This window comes from Gallinula chloropus (assembly GCF_964237585.1).
Source record: "Gallinula chloropus genome assembly, chromosome: 20".
Lineage (NCBI taxonomy): Eukaryota > Metazoa > Chordata > Aves > Gruiformes > Rallidae > Gallinula > Gallinula chloropus.
In genome coordinates, this window is record NC_140105.1 from 7807357 (window position 1) to 7823949 (window position 16593).

Consider the following 16593-nt stretch of genomic DNA (forward strand, 5'->3'; position numbering starts at 1 on the left):
GTGAGAACTGCCAATGCCAGCAGCTTCCTTCCTGACCCCTTTTTGGGGTAACTCTGATTCTTGGCTTCAGCTGTTGGTGCTGCAGCGCAGGAGGCTGGTTCAGGGTTGCAGGGGGCTGCTGGACTACCGGTGCAGAGACATGGCCTGGGGCACCACAGGGCTTGTGCTCATTGAGGGAAGATTCATCTTTGTAAAGAACATTTCACATTGTTTTCCCTTCTCTCTCCTGCAGGCCACCCAGAGATCTGGACTCCAAAGCCTGCATCTCTATTGGCGAGGAGGTAAGATGAGGAGTTGCGGTGACACCAGGGTCCCCTTCCTGTTTCCTTGGAAATTCCTGCCTTGTCTCAATAAAGTGCAGCTAATCCTCTGGAAATAATGATTATAAAACAGGGGGAGTGCCGACAGCAGATTTTACTTTCCTGTGCCAATTTAAAGCCTTCATCCATAGTATTTCCCTTTGCTAATATTGAAGGCCATCTCATCAGGAGTTTAATTCAGGGTAGATCTTCCCGTCCTGGACACAGATCCTTCTGACAGCATGGAAACCAGTCCACCTGATGTTCTAAAAAAAAAAATTGCATGGAAAAAACAAACCCGAGAGCAACTATTTTGATAGGAGGAAAAGCCACAGCAGCATTCATAAAGGCACTTTAAAGCTGGGCAATGAATTTATTAGGTGCAAGAGATAGGTCTTGGTGTCAGCAAGTTAATTTATGAAGTGAAATGCTAATCCAATAGTGTTTTATAATGTCTATCTTTGGATGCTTTTCCTTTCGTTTGGATTTTGTATTTTCCCTGGCATGGAGCAGGGTCTGGGAGGTGGAAAGAGTGTGAGGTGCCTCTGGAGCAAAGTGGTGCAGCACCGAGGCAGAGAAATCTCCTGCTGCAAGAGCAAGCTCCAAGGAAACCCTCTCTGCCTTGCCATCTCAGGGATGAGGGAAGGCTTACGTTCTCCACAGAGGCTCCATGCATAGAGGCAGAGAGCCCATCGTGGCTGGTGAAATCCACCTGGTGAAACCCAGAGCTCAGGTGGATGCAGATACGTGGCTATCTCGGAGGGACCACCATGCCATGGCTTGCATTTCCCAGAGATTTCTTACCTATTTGTCCAGACCAGTTCCTGTGGGATGCTCTCCCTCCTCTGCCAGCCTCTCTGCCCTCACCCCTCATCCCTAGGAAAAGCCTCTTCCCCCTCCTTTCCCTTTAAACTTTGCTGCTGAATTAAAGAGTGACCTTGAGAAAGTCAAAGTGCCTTTTTCGAGAGGGTCCCTCTGATCAGTAGGAGCAGCGTCTGGTACTCAGAGGTGTTCAAGTCTCTGCTGTAACACAAAATCCATCTCTCGGGGCTCCTTTTGCAGGCGATATAACTGTGAGTGAATGACCAGGAGCCCGAGCGTATGGGCCCTGCACGCTGTGGCATCCCCAGCCAGCACATTTCAGGCTACAAGGGTTTTTTTTTTCCCTGCTGTGCTGGCAAAAAGCAGTGTGGGATTAAGCACCCTGAATCAGTTCATTATAACCCGCTGCTTTCTGTAGGATGATTGACTGATGGGGTTGTGCGTTCAGCACACAGAATGGCCGGGTTTAGCAGTGAAGGCATATATTTAAACATCCAAAAATAATAATAATAATCAAAAACTAGAGCTGCTGCACGATGCCAAGACAGAAAGGAGAAGGGCAGGTTAGAATCTTTTCTGTAAGGCCAAGAGAAAAAGATCTCAGATGCTGGACAAAGCAAATCCTCCGTGGTGTAAAAATGGGGCACGCTTAGCTGGTGTTTGGCCCAACTATGGGTTCACGAGAAAGATGCTTTCACCAGCCTTAAAAACCCTGGAGAGGTTTCTGTGGTTGTTTGTGGGAGGAGGAGGAGGATGGCAAAAGAAAAGACTGAAGGTGACTTCAGGGGAGAAGCTGCAGTGGTGTTTTCTACCTAGCCCTTAAGGGATGGAGAAGTGGGAAGTGCTGGTGGCTGGGGTGGGCTCTTGGGGGGCCTGGCTGGGGGTCAGAGCATCCCAGAGAAGGAACGGTCCTTCCTGCAACCACATGGCTCAGGATGCTCATGGACACAGGCTCCCTGCTCATGCTGTTACGAGGCACGTCCTCTTCAGAAGCTGGAAGGATTCCAGCACAGAGGTTAATCCTCCTGAGAGCCCCTGAGGACCACGATTTTGTTTCTAGCCTCAGGAATAGGGAAGGGGATGCACAGAGATCAATTGATATGCCAGGCAGGGCTCGATTTTAGGGGTGTTCCTCTCCTGGCATAGCCTGCTTGTGCAGCAGCCACCTTCCTGCTGATGGTTCATATTTCCTCCCACAGAATTTTGAGGTGAAAGCCGATGACCTGGAGCCCATCTCCGAGCTGGGACGAGGTGCGTACGGGGTGGTGGAGAAGATGCGGCACATGCCTAGCGGGCAGATCATGGCAGTGAAGGTAGAGTGAGCCTCCCGAGGTGCTTTCTGCGCGTAGCGTCGTGTGTGGGCACCCTCTGCGCTCTCCTTCGGGCACAGCTCTAACCTTGCTTGTTCTGACGCATGCCTTTACCAGGACTCACTGCTTTCCTCACCGAATCCTCTCTCTACACAGGGGCAGAGAGTGCCGAGGTAGATTTGGGCCGTTGAACCAAGGAAAGGGGTGTGTTTTAACACTGCGATGCTCAGCGTGTTCCCAGCGTCGTGGTGCATACAGCAGCTTGTTCGTCTGTGGCTGTGACATCCCTGTTTGCCATCAGCTCTTACAAATCTGTATTTTTCTCTGATGTAGGTGGTGCTCTCAGGCTCAGGGCTCTGCACACTGATGGTAGTGTCACCAAGAGCCTACTGTGAATGTGTTTGCATGAGATCGTTTTCTTCAGCTGGGACTTTTTTTGCCTCTTTGGAACAGGAATTTTTTTGTTGGGATATTCATGTTTTGTGGGGTACGATGGGATCTTCATTCACAGCATCACAGGATTGTAGGGGTTGGAAGGGACCCCCAGAGATAATCAGGTCCAACCCTCCTGCCAAAGCAGGGTCTCTAGGACAGGTCACACAGCTCAGCATCCAGATGGGTCTGGAATATCTCCAGAAAAGGAGACTCCACAACCCCCCTGGGCAGCCTGTCCCAGGGCTCCATCACCCTCACTGGGAAGAAGTTCTTCCGCTTATTGGTGCAGAACCTCCTGTGCTCCAACTTGAAGCCATCGCCCCTTGTCCTGTCCCCACAGACACTGAGAAGAGGCTGGCCTGTAGATACTATTATGAAAAGCTTTTATAACAACACTTACATCTCAAAAGCCTGCACCTTAGGGAAATAGTCATGGGAAAATTGGTATTTTGGGAAGGACCAATTTTTGCTTTGGCTGGATTTTAGCTCAAGTTTCCGTTCAGAATAAGAAAAAAGGGAAAAAGAGAAAAAGATGCAGAGCTGGAAGCTCTGAGAAAACTAAAGGAAAATTCTTAGCTCCTCAGTTGTGGATGCTGGGATGTGTCTCAGGACCTCCGTGCTCTGCATTTGGTCTTCTTGTTTGCTTTGGTGTTTTCCAAACCGCAAAAGACCTCTCTGAGTATGATGAAGAGGGTATGGCAGGACCATTCAGGATATTACTTGCATCTGTGATGCTGAACAGTTGTAATTCTGTCACGTTACTGACCTTGAGTGCCTTTGGCCAAGGAACCTGGCATACGTGCCTGACCTGCCTTGGGTTGTGTCATGCCCCTGTGTGGTGCTTCCCAGCTGAGGATCTCCAGGTATTTCACATAAGTGACATCTCTTCCCTGGGAAATGTCCATTTTCTAAAGCCACGGGCTGCAGGGCTGGAGCCCTCTCTCGTGCCCAAAGTCTGCTGATGTCAATAGATCTTCACTGCAGCTCCAAAAGTCACTGGTTTCCACCAGAATTTCCTTTCTTGCTCCCTTCTCCCCTCCCAAGCTACGGTGACTTTTGGCTGCTGCAAAAAGAGTGGCATTTGCAGGGAAAAGCAAATTCATCTGCAGTTTGGGCTGAGGTGAGAAGACCTCTTCATCCACCACTGCGGCACCAGGGTGCTTCTGCCATGGGTGCTGTGCTTGTGATGTGCCTGTGACAAAGAGATATGATAAAGGGCAACCCAAAGAGGTGTGATTGAATGGCCAAGGCATGATGTCAAGGCACTGTGGCCAGCACTGTGGCTGTGCAGGTCCCCTGCAGCAGCAGCGGTGAAGTATGGAGGTGCTGACAGCCAACACTAAAATGCTTTGTCTTCCAGCGGATCCGAGCCACGGTGAACAGCCAGGAGCAGAAGAGGTTATTGATGGATCTGGATATCTCCATGAGGACAGTAGATTGTCCCTTCACCGTCACCTTTTATGGGGCTCTTTTCCGAGAGGTATGGCATCCTGGAGATTGTCCGTGCTGCCCCTGAGAGACCAGACCCTCTCCCAGGCTCTGAACTCCCATGCTTAGGCACCCTTCCAGTGCTGGGGGTTTAATCTCCATCTAGACATGGAAACTTGGTACAGTATGGATTAGCTCAATCCCATCCTAAGGATGTATCATGCAGAGTAACTTCTGAGCGAGCGAGGAGGGACGTGAACCCATGTGAGGAGGAGCCAAGGGCAGCCAAACCCCAGTGTCAAGGATGCACTGGTGGTGGGTTTGAGTGATGGAGATGGCTGTGTGCTGAGGACACCAGCTCGCAGCGAGATCCGTTAGTGTTAGTATTGTCCTGACTTGCAGTGAGAAAGCCACATGGGAGAAAACTGGAAAGCTCTGGAAAGTAAGATTCATTGAAGAGTTTTAAGCTCTGCAGAGCTGAACTTCTGGCTGAGCATTTGCAGTGACATGTAGGAGCCTTGGTCCTGATAACTTTCAGGGCTCCTAAATCACCAGGACTCTGCTTTGGGAAAGAACAGTAGAAAATACACCCTAAACAGTAGAGAAGGTGGAGAGCTCTTAATTCTGGCTGGAGAGGAGGGAAAAAGAAAGCTCAGTACAGTTCTGCTGAATGAGTTTTAAAAGACAGGGAAGAGGCCAACAGGACAGCAAAGGGCAAGTGCCAGAGAAGACCTTTGTGCATGAGAGGAAAGGATTCTTTGTTACAGTTGGCAGATATTTGATTTCTTTATCATCCAGGGAGACGTGTGGATTTGCATGGAGCTGATGGATACCTCACTGGACAAGTTCTACAAACACGTCATTGATAAAGGCCTGACGATTCCTGAGGACATCCTGGGAAAAATAGCTGTCTCTGTGAGTATTAGCAGGGTGAGGAGGGACGGGAATGTGTATTTCTCTTCTAAGCCAAGTCCTGTGTGACCCAGTCTCCCTGCAGTATTTGCACCGGGACAGGCATCGTCCATGGGCTGGCTCATGTGGACATTCCTAGCCAGCTTCCAGTGTATGATCCAAGAGGATGTTATTTATAAGCCATAAATAACCCAAAACGTGCCAGTACATGTAACTGAGAAGTGGCACGACGTTACATGTGGGAAGGGCCCTGCAGCTCCTTTGCCTTCTTGTTAGGGTCTTGGTTCCCGTGGAAGACCCCTGGGTGCCTGCTGTCACCGTGGGCTGCTGTGGGCAGGCAGAACTCATGGGGGATGTAGTTCCTTCCCTCCCAGCAGGCCCAGTAAGGATGGGGCGGGTGAAGTCAGATAGCATTTCCTCCACACCACCGTGCTGCCAGCCGTGATTCACTCTGGATTTGTTATTTCAGATCGTAAAAGCACTAGAACATCTACACAGTAAGCTCTCCGTGATCCACAGAGGTAAGTGCCAGGCACATGGCCATGACCCTGCTGGTGTTTGTCTACCCTGTGTCGTGTGCTCTTGGCTTCTCAAGGTCCTGTCTTGCAGGCAGGCACAGGACTCCCAAAATACCCGAGATCAAATGAGCCTTTGACAGCAAAAATACTCCCCAGCATCTCATGACCAGCACAACCCAGTCAGAGGAGATGTCTGCTGGTTAAAAGCTGCAAGCTGGTCCCAGCATTTCCCTGAGGTGGAGCGAGTTCCAGCCTGACCGTGCTGGCAGGGGAAGGGCTGTTCCCCCCAGGCTGCATTTCTCTGATGCACGTTCCAAATCCAGGGTCTGCTTCCACACCTCTGCAAAATTAAACCAGACTTTCCCCTCTGACCTCGGTGGGCGGTGAAGGGGGCTCCCCAGCTCAGAAACTCCATGCTAACATGCAGTGAGAGGTGCTGCCATGATCCTTCATGTGGTGACCTAACCATCCTCATCCTCTTCTGTGAGCTCCCAAGCATTGGTGGGTCAGAGGTTTTCTGTGTTGGTACCTGAAATAGCCTTAAATGAACTCATAAATACCCTCCTTAAATTCTTGTGACATTTTCCCCTCTAAAGCATCTCCAAGATGCCATGGACGCCCTTAGAAGCAGATTTGCAGTGTTGCTGCTTGGCACCTTTATTTCCAAAGGGTCATTTTCAATTTGTCACAAGGAAGAAAAAGCCCTCCCAGGAGTGTGTGACTGCTGGGGACAGGAGCATCCATGGGAAGCAGAGTTCAGCTCTAGCAAACAGTCAGATCTTATACGGTCTGCTCCTGGCTGGCGTTGAGTTTCTGCCTTCTGTATCATTTACAGTAGGTGGGAAATGCTGCTTGGCTTCTAGAGTTCTGTTTGCTTGTTTGATTTCCACTGAAAACTGTCTTATTTCAGCACAGTAACAGATGGATGAGGATCTCAGGTACCTGAGGCTTCTAATTGCAAAATGCTGATTAGAGAGCAGATGTTAACAAACTGTAAACCACCCAATTCTAATAAGCAGGACTTCAAAGCAGTTTCTGGCATCCTTCAGATGGTGTTTCAGCTCTTCTATTTACAAGTTTAGCACATGTAGAAAGAGGAGCTCCTCGCAGAAGAGGCCTCTTATTTCTGGGTGGCCACAGGGCGAGGATTGCTCCCCTTTGAGGATCAGTGCTGGGACAAAAGAAGCCAGGGCAGTCTGGGCTGTGCTGAGACCTCACCTGGGATTAGCCTCACAGGGAGCTGTGCAGGAAAGCCCCTTCGTGCTCTCATGGATGTCCCTTAATAGCTGCTTTCTGTGCCTTAACTTCCCTCTCCAATGGTGATTATAACTGGCTTCCTGAGCGTGCTGCAAGCGAGAATGCACCAAGAGCTGTAAGGCTTCGATGGGAAGCAGATAAATCTGGCAGTAATAAATAGATGAGACACTGGCCTGATTTCCATAAGGTGTGGAGCACCCACACGCCTGCTGCTGCTGCTCGTGTCGCCTTCAAGCTTGGCATCCTTAAAATCAGAGGCCATTTCTGAAACCTTGATCCTTGCCTTAGTTTACCGCTCCCTCCTTCCCCTGCAACCCCAGCTCCCCTTCACCCTCTCCAGCCCACCCTCATCCCTTCCCCACGGGTTTTTCCTTTTGTTGGCACAAGACCAGATCCAGCTGGGGACTTGCCAGAGCTCCAGGCATTTGCAGAGGTCCTGGAGATGACCTCAGCTCTGCTGAGCTGTTCCCCTGTGAGCGCTCTGACATCCGTGGCCACCCCCTGTGCAGCAGCATACGATGGTTATGTTGACGTGCAGGGTTACCTCCCACTCCCCCGAATCAGAGAGAGGAGTCTGCAAGTGCAGAGACGCTTGCAGGACAGGTGACAGGCCCATGAGGTGGAAACCTGAGCGCACAGCAGCTGCAGCAGTTGGGTTTCTGGCATGCAGGGAGCGCAGGGGTTTGCACCTTTAGTGCCCTCTGCTGAGGGGAAGCTCTTTGGTGTGGTGTTTTTTGGCTTGGCACAGCCACCATGCGTGACAGTGACTGTGGTGTGTGTTCCTTCTTGCAGATGTAAAGCCCTCTAACGTGTTGATCAATACGCAGGGGCAGGTGAAAATGTGCGATTTTGGAATTAGCGGTTACCTCGTTGACTCGGTTGCTAAAACCATGGATGCAGGATGCAAACCCTACATGGCTGTAAGTTGAGCTGCGGAGAAGCTGCCTGTGAAAGCTGCTGCAGGACAGCCAGAGGAACATGAGCCTGGGCACCGGGTCATCCCAAAGGGGCAGGATCAGCCTCCGGCATGTGTTCCAGGGACTTGTTTTGGAAGATGTATCCCTGAAGTTACTTGTAGAGGGGCAGAGAGGGGAAATGGATCTTGTGGGTCAGATCAGATCTCTTGGGCACTAGATCAGATCTTCCTGCTGCCTTAGCACTTCCCTGTGACCTTGGGGAAGGCTCCGTAATTACTCCCTGTGGGATTCTTGCTCTTTGCCCTGTGGGGACATGAGTACTTCCAGTCTGGGATGAAAAACAGTCCCCAGGGAACAGGTCCCTCACACTTCTCCCCGGAGCTGCTGTTTGGGATTTGGTCTCTGTGGAGCACTTGTACAGGGTGAAAATGGTCCTGGAGAACTGAGACTTGTCACCTGTTGTGTGGCAGATGTGCCAGGTTGGCTCCACTACCCCCATCCCAGGTGCAGGTACCATCTGCTTCTGGTGACCCATTTCACCATCTGCCCTTACTGGCAAGGACATGGGACCACATCTGGCCTCACAACACCCAAGGGAGCAAGCTGGTGGCATGGGCTAAGTGGTCCTGCTCTGCCTCCGTGAAAGACCCATCTGAAATGGGTGGGTGCGGGCATTGTGCGGGGGCCATCCCTGTTCCTCAGCCACCTTTGTCTCTCTTCACAGCCTGAAAGAATTAACCCGGAGCTGAACCAGAAGGGGTACAGCGTCAAATCTGATATCTGGAGCCTGGGGATCACGATGGTAGGGTGACCTGGGGGCTTGCAGTGATGCCAGCAGGGTTGCATGTTGCTTGTGGATTCATAGCCCCTGCCTGACAGTGGGGAGGTGGCAGGGTGGGAATGGCAGTGCTGCTCTTGGGGTGGCAGGGAGGATGCTGGCAGGTTGAGGGGAAGGAGGATGGAGATGCTTTGGCAGCTCTGTGCTATCTTGGGTGGCGTTGGTGGGGAGGGACGGCCCCATTGCCGTGGCTGTGGCTGCCAGGAGATGGCAGCATGGGCTAAGGCGAGGGCGCCCGGCACCGCACGTCTGTCGCCTTGCAGCAGGTTGGATTTCAAGCACAAAATAATATTCCCAACATGTAGCAATTAGCAAAGTCCCCCTCAGAAGAGGAGGGATGGGTAGTGTCTCCCACGCAGTGTTTAGGGGGAATCCATCTGCTTGCAAAGCCGTTCTTCAGCGCCGTTGTCCTTTGCGATGTGCCTTGTTTTCTCACTCCCAGCTATTCCCAAGCGACGTCTAACAACAGGGGTGAGGGAGGACTGAATATGGAGGCTGCTGGGTCTCCTCAGGCCTTTTCCTTTTGCGGGGGGAGCTTAAACAAGACATTGTGGCCAGTCAGGATGGGGAAACACCTCGTATTTGTGTGGGACCTGAAAATCACACCCATGGGTGGGGACCCTGGAACCTGAAATGGCTGGGGAGGGGGGAGAGCAGTGGGATGTCTGTCTGGGTGCCTGAGGCGTGGGCTCTGTCTCCACAGATCGAGCTGGCCATCCTGCGCTTTCCCTACGACTCCTGGGGGACGCCCTTCCAGCAGCTGAAGCAGGTGGTGGAGGAGCCATCGCCGCAGCTCCCGGCGGAGAAGTTCTCGGCGGAGTTTGTCGATTTTACCTCGCAATGGTAAAAAAAACCTTCTTGGCCTCCCTCACCCTGGCCCTGCTCGCCTCTGCCATGCTGTGGGGAGGCTGAGGAGCGTGGATGCCCCTGTCCCCACAGGCTGCTCTCTGGGGTTCAACCCACATGTTTGACCAGGACTTTCCCTCCCAGGAAGGGATAGGCCTCCATGCCCTCGCTGAGCCCTGGGGATCAGGCTGGGGCCTGGTGCTGTGCAGACGATACGTGCCCTTTGCCAGAGCCCCAGTGATGGCAGATGTGGGGTTGTTCCCTGTCTCTGGTGGCAAGGAAAGGGCTCGGTCACGTTGAGGGGGGCATGCAGGAGAAAGGGATTTAGGACACTTTCATAATGTGATTGCTGCCATGTCACCAGCACAGGGTGTCTAGGGGTGTGCCGCAGGCCAACGAGGTGTGGGCAGGCAGGCCCCACTGTGGCATTAGGTGGGCAGGGGGAGCTGGGCACAGAATGGCATCCTCCTGCTCCTGAGACACACACACACGGCTCTGAGGGCAGGGGTTTCACCCCACTTCAACCCACCATGGTCCCTGTCGGCGGCCACCCCGCTACTGGGGCTCTCCAGCTGCTGTGCTGCTTTCCATGGGACTCGGAGCTGGAAGCAGCGGGAGAGTTTGGCTGCGGCGTAGGAAAAGGGTTGGAGCAGATGCGCTCTGTCTGGAGGTTGCGAGAGCTGCATAAAAGCAGAGGCTCTCCCAGCGCCCGAGGAGACTCGCAGCTGCCCTCATCGTATGGTTCAAAGAGAGCTGGCGGCGGCCCCGCGGCTCCTGACTGCTTCTCCCTCCAGCTTCCCTGGAAACCGCCTGGGAGGCGTTTTTATTTTCCAGGCGCTGCAGTGCCATGCACGGCTTGCCAAGTTGGCAGGTGGATGGTGGGTTTGCATGGTGGCCAAGAAAGGACGGCAGATCGACAAATACAGAAATGTGAGACTGTTCCCGAGCTGCCAGCGTCAGGGCCTGGAGCCCGGCCGGCTCTGCTGTGACCCAGGAAGGGGATTATCAGCCTCTCCTGCCCGGGGACTTTAAGTACCGACACTCAGATTCTTCAGAGTCTTGTTCAGACGTGTGTTTTCGAGGTGCCAGTCGTTCTGCTACAAGCCTCTCTACCGACCCATGCTGGGGAATACCTGCCCATGCCCACACTGCTCTGTGTCTGTCGGAGGTGGGAGCTGGCTTGGAAAAACCCTCTCATGAAATGCCCACCATTTTTTGCAAGGCCCACGCTGAGATTTTGGAGCAGCTGCCTTTCTCCCATGCTGCTGGCTTGCTACTTGTTATTGCAAAGTTGCCTGTTTGTGCCAGGCGAGTTGTTGTTCCCCACTGAGTGTTTTGCTTTTGCAAGCACGGTGCCTTGCAGCTATGGCTGTGGGCTGAGGAGGAAGAGACCCACAGCCACTCATGATGGTGGGAGTGAGGAGAGGGATCCTACTGAGCAGCACTGATGTCTTGAAAGGTTTGGGGGGGCACAGGGCGACTCCTCTCTTTGCAAATCCTGTGCTTCGTATCACCAAAGACCCCTCAGTGCCAGCAGAGTGGCACAGTCTTGGAAAAATGAGCTTTGGCTGCAGATTGCACTCAGTTTGTGCTTGGGAATTTCTTGTGACACTGAACCGGGTCACATCAACTGAGTGTATGGAGATCAGCCTGGCTTAGGGCAATCTCACATTCAAGAGATCACAGAGGGAATCACACCAGCTGCTGCCTGGGGCAGCGCAAGCCTGATTGATACCTGCAGCCACTGCAGGGACGTTCCTGGGATCAGATCCGAATATGGCCCTTCATTCCTGAAGATTTACTTTGATTTCAATAGCTTGTCATCAGATTTCCCGGTATTAGTAACCTGGGAACAAGGTCTTTGTTTGGGGAGGGTGTAAATTAAGAGGATTATAGCAAAATCCTGCCTCTGGACACACCTAACCTTCAAATTCACCTTAGCATCTCAGTTGGGCTGCTTTTGAGCTCAGAGGATGTGACACATCCCGTACCTTTGGTTCGGCAGTATTGGCACGTATCGTTACTAGGTTCCTCTGTTCATTCACAACATGACACTAAACACGAGGCCGCTACACACAGCAAGCAGGAAATATCTATTCAGTGTGTGTCCTCTGCTTCCTCTGAGCTCTGGCAAATCCCAGAAGAAGAGCGACTTATCACTGCCGAGGTTCTCACTTTTGTTTTGCTCAGTGTGACACCTTTTCCCCGCCACCGACGTGTACGTGTGTGAAGATCTTTTCAAGTTGCTCCAAGTGTCTTTCCCCTAAATACACTGTCAGGAAGTGAGTAGAGATTACGTCCTGTCTTTTAAAAGCTATTTTCTGCTGGAGGGAAACCAAAATAACTTCCAGTTACAACCCTCCAGAGCCATCTGTTGTAGGAGAGGAGAAAAAAAGGATGTCCCATGTAACCGTCCCCGCTGATAACAGCACGGTGATAAACAAATAGTTGTACACGTGCTTTGGAGCCACTCGGCCACCGCTCCCAATCAGAGGTTGGAGGCTGTATCCATTCCCTTAGCTGCTGGCCTGCTGGGTAGTACCCAAAAAACCAATTGTACCTGGCCCCCAGCAACAGGCAGTGTCTTGATTGGTATGTATGGTGTCTCTGGATCTCTTGTTTGACCTTGACCTCACTGTGCTTGTGTACCCAGTGCTGTGCACCGTACGGGGCCCATGTGCAGGCTGTGTTGGCTGTAGGTGTCCTCAAGGCCTGAGTTACTCACTTAACGTAAGGATTAGTAGTTGAACTTGCTCTCCAGGGACTTGAAACCTTGCTTTTGCTGTGGTGTAATTTTATGGCCTTGCTTAAATTACATCCAGAATATAACTTTGAAAGTTTCTCTTCTTTTTTTTTTTTTGTCATTAAAGCTTGAAGAAGAATTCCAAAGAACGGCCAACGTACCCAGAGCTTATGGTGAGTGTGCCTGGATAAGCGGTGTGTTGGTTCAGAGCTGGGATGGGTTAGAAGGAAAAGCTGAGGACAGTTTCCAATAGCAACCTGGTGACTTGGGATACTTGGCGTCTCTATTTTCATAATGGGTGTGAGAGTCACAGCACGTCAGGGTCTTGGGAAGGTGACTGCAAACCAGAGAGACTCTTGGAAGTGTCATTCAGGTGCTATTCCAGTCAGATCAGGGGGGAGAAATATGGAAAAGCAGTTAAAAATTCACTAAGGGACAAGTGAGTGAGGATAAAATCCTCTTGTGGGGTTCCTGTGATGGCTTTGGACACCTCAGTAAAATGCCTGCACCAGGGATGCTCCACGTGGGCTGCAGGAGCTGGGTGGCCTGCTAAGCTTTAAGGTCATGGCACCTTGGAGAGGAGACTTTTCGGACAGAGTAATTCCTGGATGTCAGGGACAGAGACCAGTCTGTGACTAATAATTCCGGTTATTGAATTTCATCTGCTGCTTAGAGACTGTTTGGTGAGAGCTTGTCTAGGACAGAGGAGTAGCTAAGGAAGAAAATGCTGATAAAGGCTTTTGTTGGGGGAAATGCAAAGCGGTTGTGGGGCTTTGAGGTCAGCTGCACTTCACTGCTGATGAAACCCAGCAGCACAGACACTGGTGGACACTCAGCCAGAGCTCTGGGCTGGAGCTGGCAAGAACAGGGTCTGTGGTGAGACTTTTCTGCTGGGGCTCCACAGCTTAATGGCCTCTCTTCTATTGATCCTGGTGCTCCTAGTAGCTGGCAAAAACCAGCAGAGCTTAGAAAGTCGGGTGTTTCACTCCCATGAGCATCTCGTCCCATTTTTAAGCACCTGGTTGACAGCTTGCTAAAGGTGGCAGGGAGGTGCCTTTCTGATTTCTGAAGATTCTGACCCAAATTCTTGCCTGTCCCTGCATGCCCACCCCTGCCTGGTGCCACTAGCAAGATCTTTTGGGTTAAGGGTGGAAACTGCTGCAGAACTTCCTCAGGCATTGGTATCTCCTGCCCCATAACTCGCAGGACATGGTGTTACACCATCCAGAGGTTCAGCCCCACCACTACCTCACAACTCTGCTGAGCGGTGTTGGGAGCTTCGTGGTGTGAAGGTACCAGGGATTAAGGTGCTCTCGAGCTGCAAGACATGCTGGAGATCCTTTTGAATGTGAGTTGCAAGCAGTGAATAATTCCTGTGGCGTTTCTTGCTGGGTCCTGCAATGCAATTAGACTCTATCTGATTTACACACGGTTTGTCCAAATACTGGTTTGAGACAAAGGGAGGCTTTTATTTTTTAAAAAATTTATTATTGAATAAATGCATATATATATTTTAAGAAAATTTCTGAAGTTTGCCAAATGGCCATTTATCAAAAAGGTTCACCAGAGCAGCTCTGTCTGTTGCAGCATTAATACCCATTGGCAAGCGAGTGCATTTCTATTGAATTAGGTTCTTGGATCACCTCTCCAGAGTATCTCAATGCTGTGGTATTTTATGGCTGACATGAATGTTGTGAGGTCCTGTGGTTGAGGGTTGCTGTTTTGTTGGGGTTTTTTTCTCCCTCCTCTCTCTCTCATGGCATTAAGTTGTGGTACTGGATTGGACTTGTCATTTAGACCAAAGCTGCTCCCTCGCTTTCCTGTGGAATTGAGGTTTCTCATGGAAAATATGACTCTGCGCTATCTTGAGCATCAGGAAAGCTGATATGGATGCTTAATTTCATTTTAAAACCCACTTCCCCAGGTGAAGTGGAGCGTGAAACTACTGCAGGACGCCTTCGCGGTGGTCCACACATTGCATGGAGCACATCCCACCTGGCACGGGGTGGTCTGTGCTATAACCAGACACAGTAAGACAGGGCTGGAGGCCGCCGCCACTGTCATGCTTGCGGGTGCTTCCAGGCTGTGGTAGCTCTGTTTTGGGTGTGACTTTGCAGTGGCATCACGCTGGGATAATAGCACAGCAGGCCAGTTGGGCCATCTCTCCCAAGAGTTATTCAGGACACTTCAATTCCCGTGACTGTCTGACCCAGGGAGACCTTAAATTATGTCTGGATCCTTGCCTCAACCCATTTCAGCTCCGTTTCCCACATAATTGTGCTTCCTCTTCCTTGCTTGGTGTGTCTTTGGGTCGCTTCCCGGCTGCTTAGAGCTGCCTCTTGTTATTCACCGGATAACTTTCCGCTCAAGCCTACCTTGGAAATCTCTTTTCTTTGCCCTTCTTCTCCCTCCACATGGCCGCTGCCATAAGCAATGATGGAAGTGGCCAACACTCAGTGACTGAGGTGAGGGGCAGCTTTGAAAAACCCTGGAAACCCCAAATTGTCTTTAAAAATGTGGTGTGAAAGGAGAGGGCAGGAACCAAGCTGAGCTCCCCCAGCCCACTATGGGAAGCACAGCAGTGTTTCGCATGGAGCAGAGGTCACCTATGAGTCCTTTTGGGTCTCTCTGCTACTTCCCATGCAGATAAATACAATTTACTGGCAGGGTAGTGGGTGTCAAACTGTGTTTGGTGATCTCAGGTGGATGTTGGCTGATCTCAGCTGATGTGTCGCAGCCCCCAGCAGCAAACTGAGTCACTGGTGCTAGCAGAGAGGGGCTTTGCTCTTGCTGTCAGGGGGCATTTGGTTGTGGGGTTGTGGGGTTGGGTTTTTTCTTCTCCTTACACATATTTTTTCCGTTTGTGCTGAAATGTAGGCGAGATTTTCTGGCAGGATGTCTTCCCATGTTGGTCAGGATTAAGTAGTTAAACATACAGCTGCGGATGGCTTTCCAGCCGGGATGGCTTTCCTCTTTGTGGTTGTTAGGGGTAAAGTAGCCATCTCCTGCTGCGAGTATGAGCAATTGCAGGGAAGAAATGAGACTTAAAAGTCACCAGAGGGTAAATACACAGATAAAGCAGGAAGCTGAGGGAAAACCCACTGCAGTCAGCCTTCCTGCAAGGTTTTCATTGCTCCCGTTGGAGCTGGCACACAGTGGGACGGGTAACCACCAGCTGAGGAGGAACATGTCTGTTCCAGGGGCACCACAGAGCTGTGAGCCAGCATGTGCCGAAGGGCACGACAGGCTAGAGATGGAGGCAGTGGTTTGTAATGCTTTCCCTCACTTTGGGAGCAGCCCCACATCCCAAACAGGGCAGGGTTTAGGGGCAATCCGGGAGGACAGCACGGATCAAGTGGCCCCGCAGGCTTCCCACTATGCTTGAGCTGGGAAACATGGAAAGCCCAATATAAGATACTAGCAACCAAATCTTTTGTCTGGAAGAGTGCCTGAAAAAGTTTTAAATTCGATCCGCAGCATCACAAATAATAAACTTTTCTATTTGTTCTCTCTTTTCTTCCCCAGCAACATCCTTTCTTCACCCTGCACGAATCCAAAGAGACAGACGTCGCCTCTTTTGTCAAACTCATCCTGGGAGACTGAGAACTGGACTTGTAAATGAGTTGCCCTTCTGTGGACTGGTGGGTGCAGGGGAGGGGCGCGTGGCAGGACTTGTCATGAAAGCACCAGCAGAAAGTCGCCGTGTTTTGTTTTGGTTTGGTTTTTATTCTGAGAAACTCCCGCCCCGCCGAAGTTTTTAAAAGGGTTCTTTGGTATCCATAGTGACATAGAACGAGCTGGTTAGTGAAATGAATTTTAATAAGGTTGATAACCTTAAAACAAAGACAAAACAACAAAAAAAAAATTAAGAGAGTGATTTACATATTTAATGAAAGTCGAAATCCCTCTTCCTAACTTTCTCCTCATTCCCCTTCCCCCTGAACCAGAATTTGCTTTGTCATGGTAATAGGTGCTATGGTAGTCATGAAGTTGTAAGTAGATTTATATTTTGTCCCTTCCATTATTTTAATATTTATGTTAAGTGCTTGATGGAATAGATTTCTGTTTTATATGAGGATGAATGCGTGGTGACGATGATGATGCTAAATGAGGCCACAGCAAGCAATAGCTGTAGAGCTTTGCTGGGGAAAAGGTGTCAAAGGAAAAGAGGAAGAAGAGGCGAAGTGTCTGTGTTGTGGAAAATATTTAATGTGCATCGTAAAATGAATTTATAAACAAGGATCTCAGCTCAGCTACTCGAGCTGCTT

General features: G+C 50.8%; 1 protein-coding gene across 1 annotated transcript in view; it reads left to right on the forward strand.

Moving 5' to 3' along the window:
• MAP2K6 (mitogen-activated protein kinase kinase 6) overlaps positions 1–15985 on the forward strand; it is a 40093-nt gene extending 24108 nt beyond the window's left edge. Inside the window, exons 3-12 of the mRNA XM_084273432.1 lie at positions 233–281; positions 2321–2434; positions 4227–4346; positions 5093–5209; positions 5676–5727; positions 7774–7901; positions 8623–8700; positions 9440–9579; positions 12453–12498; positions 15851–15985. Of these exons, the coding sequence (XP_084129558.1) occupies positions 233–281; positions 2321–2434; positions 4227–4346; positions 5093–5209; positions 5676–5727; positions 7774–7901; positions 8623–8700; positions 9440–9579; positions 12453–12498; positions 15851–15928 (922 nt within the window). The 3' untranslated portion in view covers positions 15929–15985. The remainder of the gene's footprint in view (positions 1–232; positions 282–2320; positions 2435–4226; positions 4347–5092; positions 5210–5675; positions 5728–7773; positions 7902–8622; positions 8701–9439; positions 9580–12452; positions 12499–15850) is intronic.
• Positions 15986–16593: the final 608 nt, after the last annotated feature.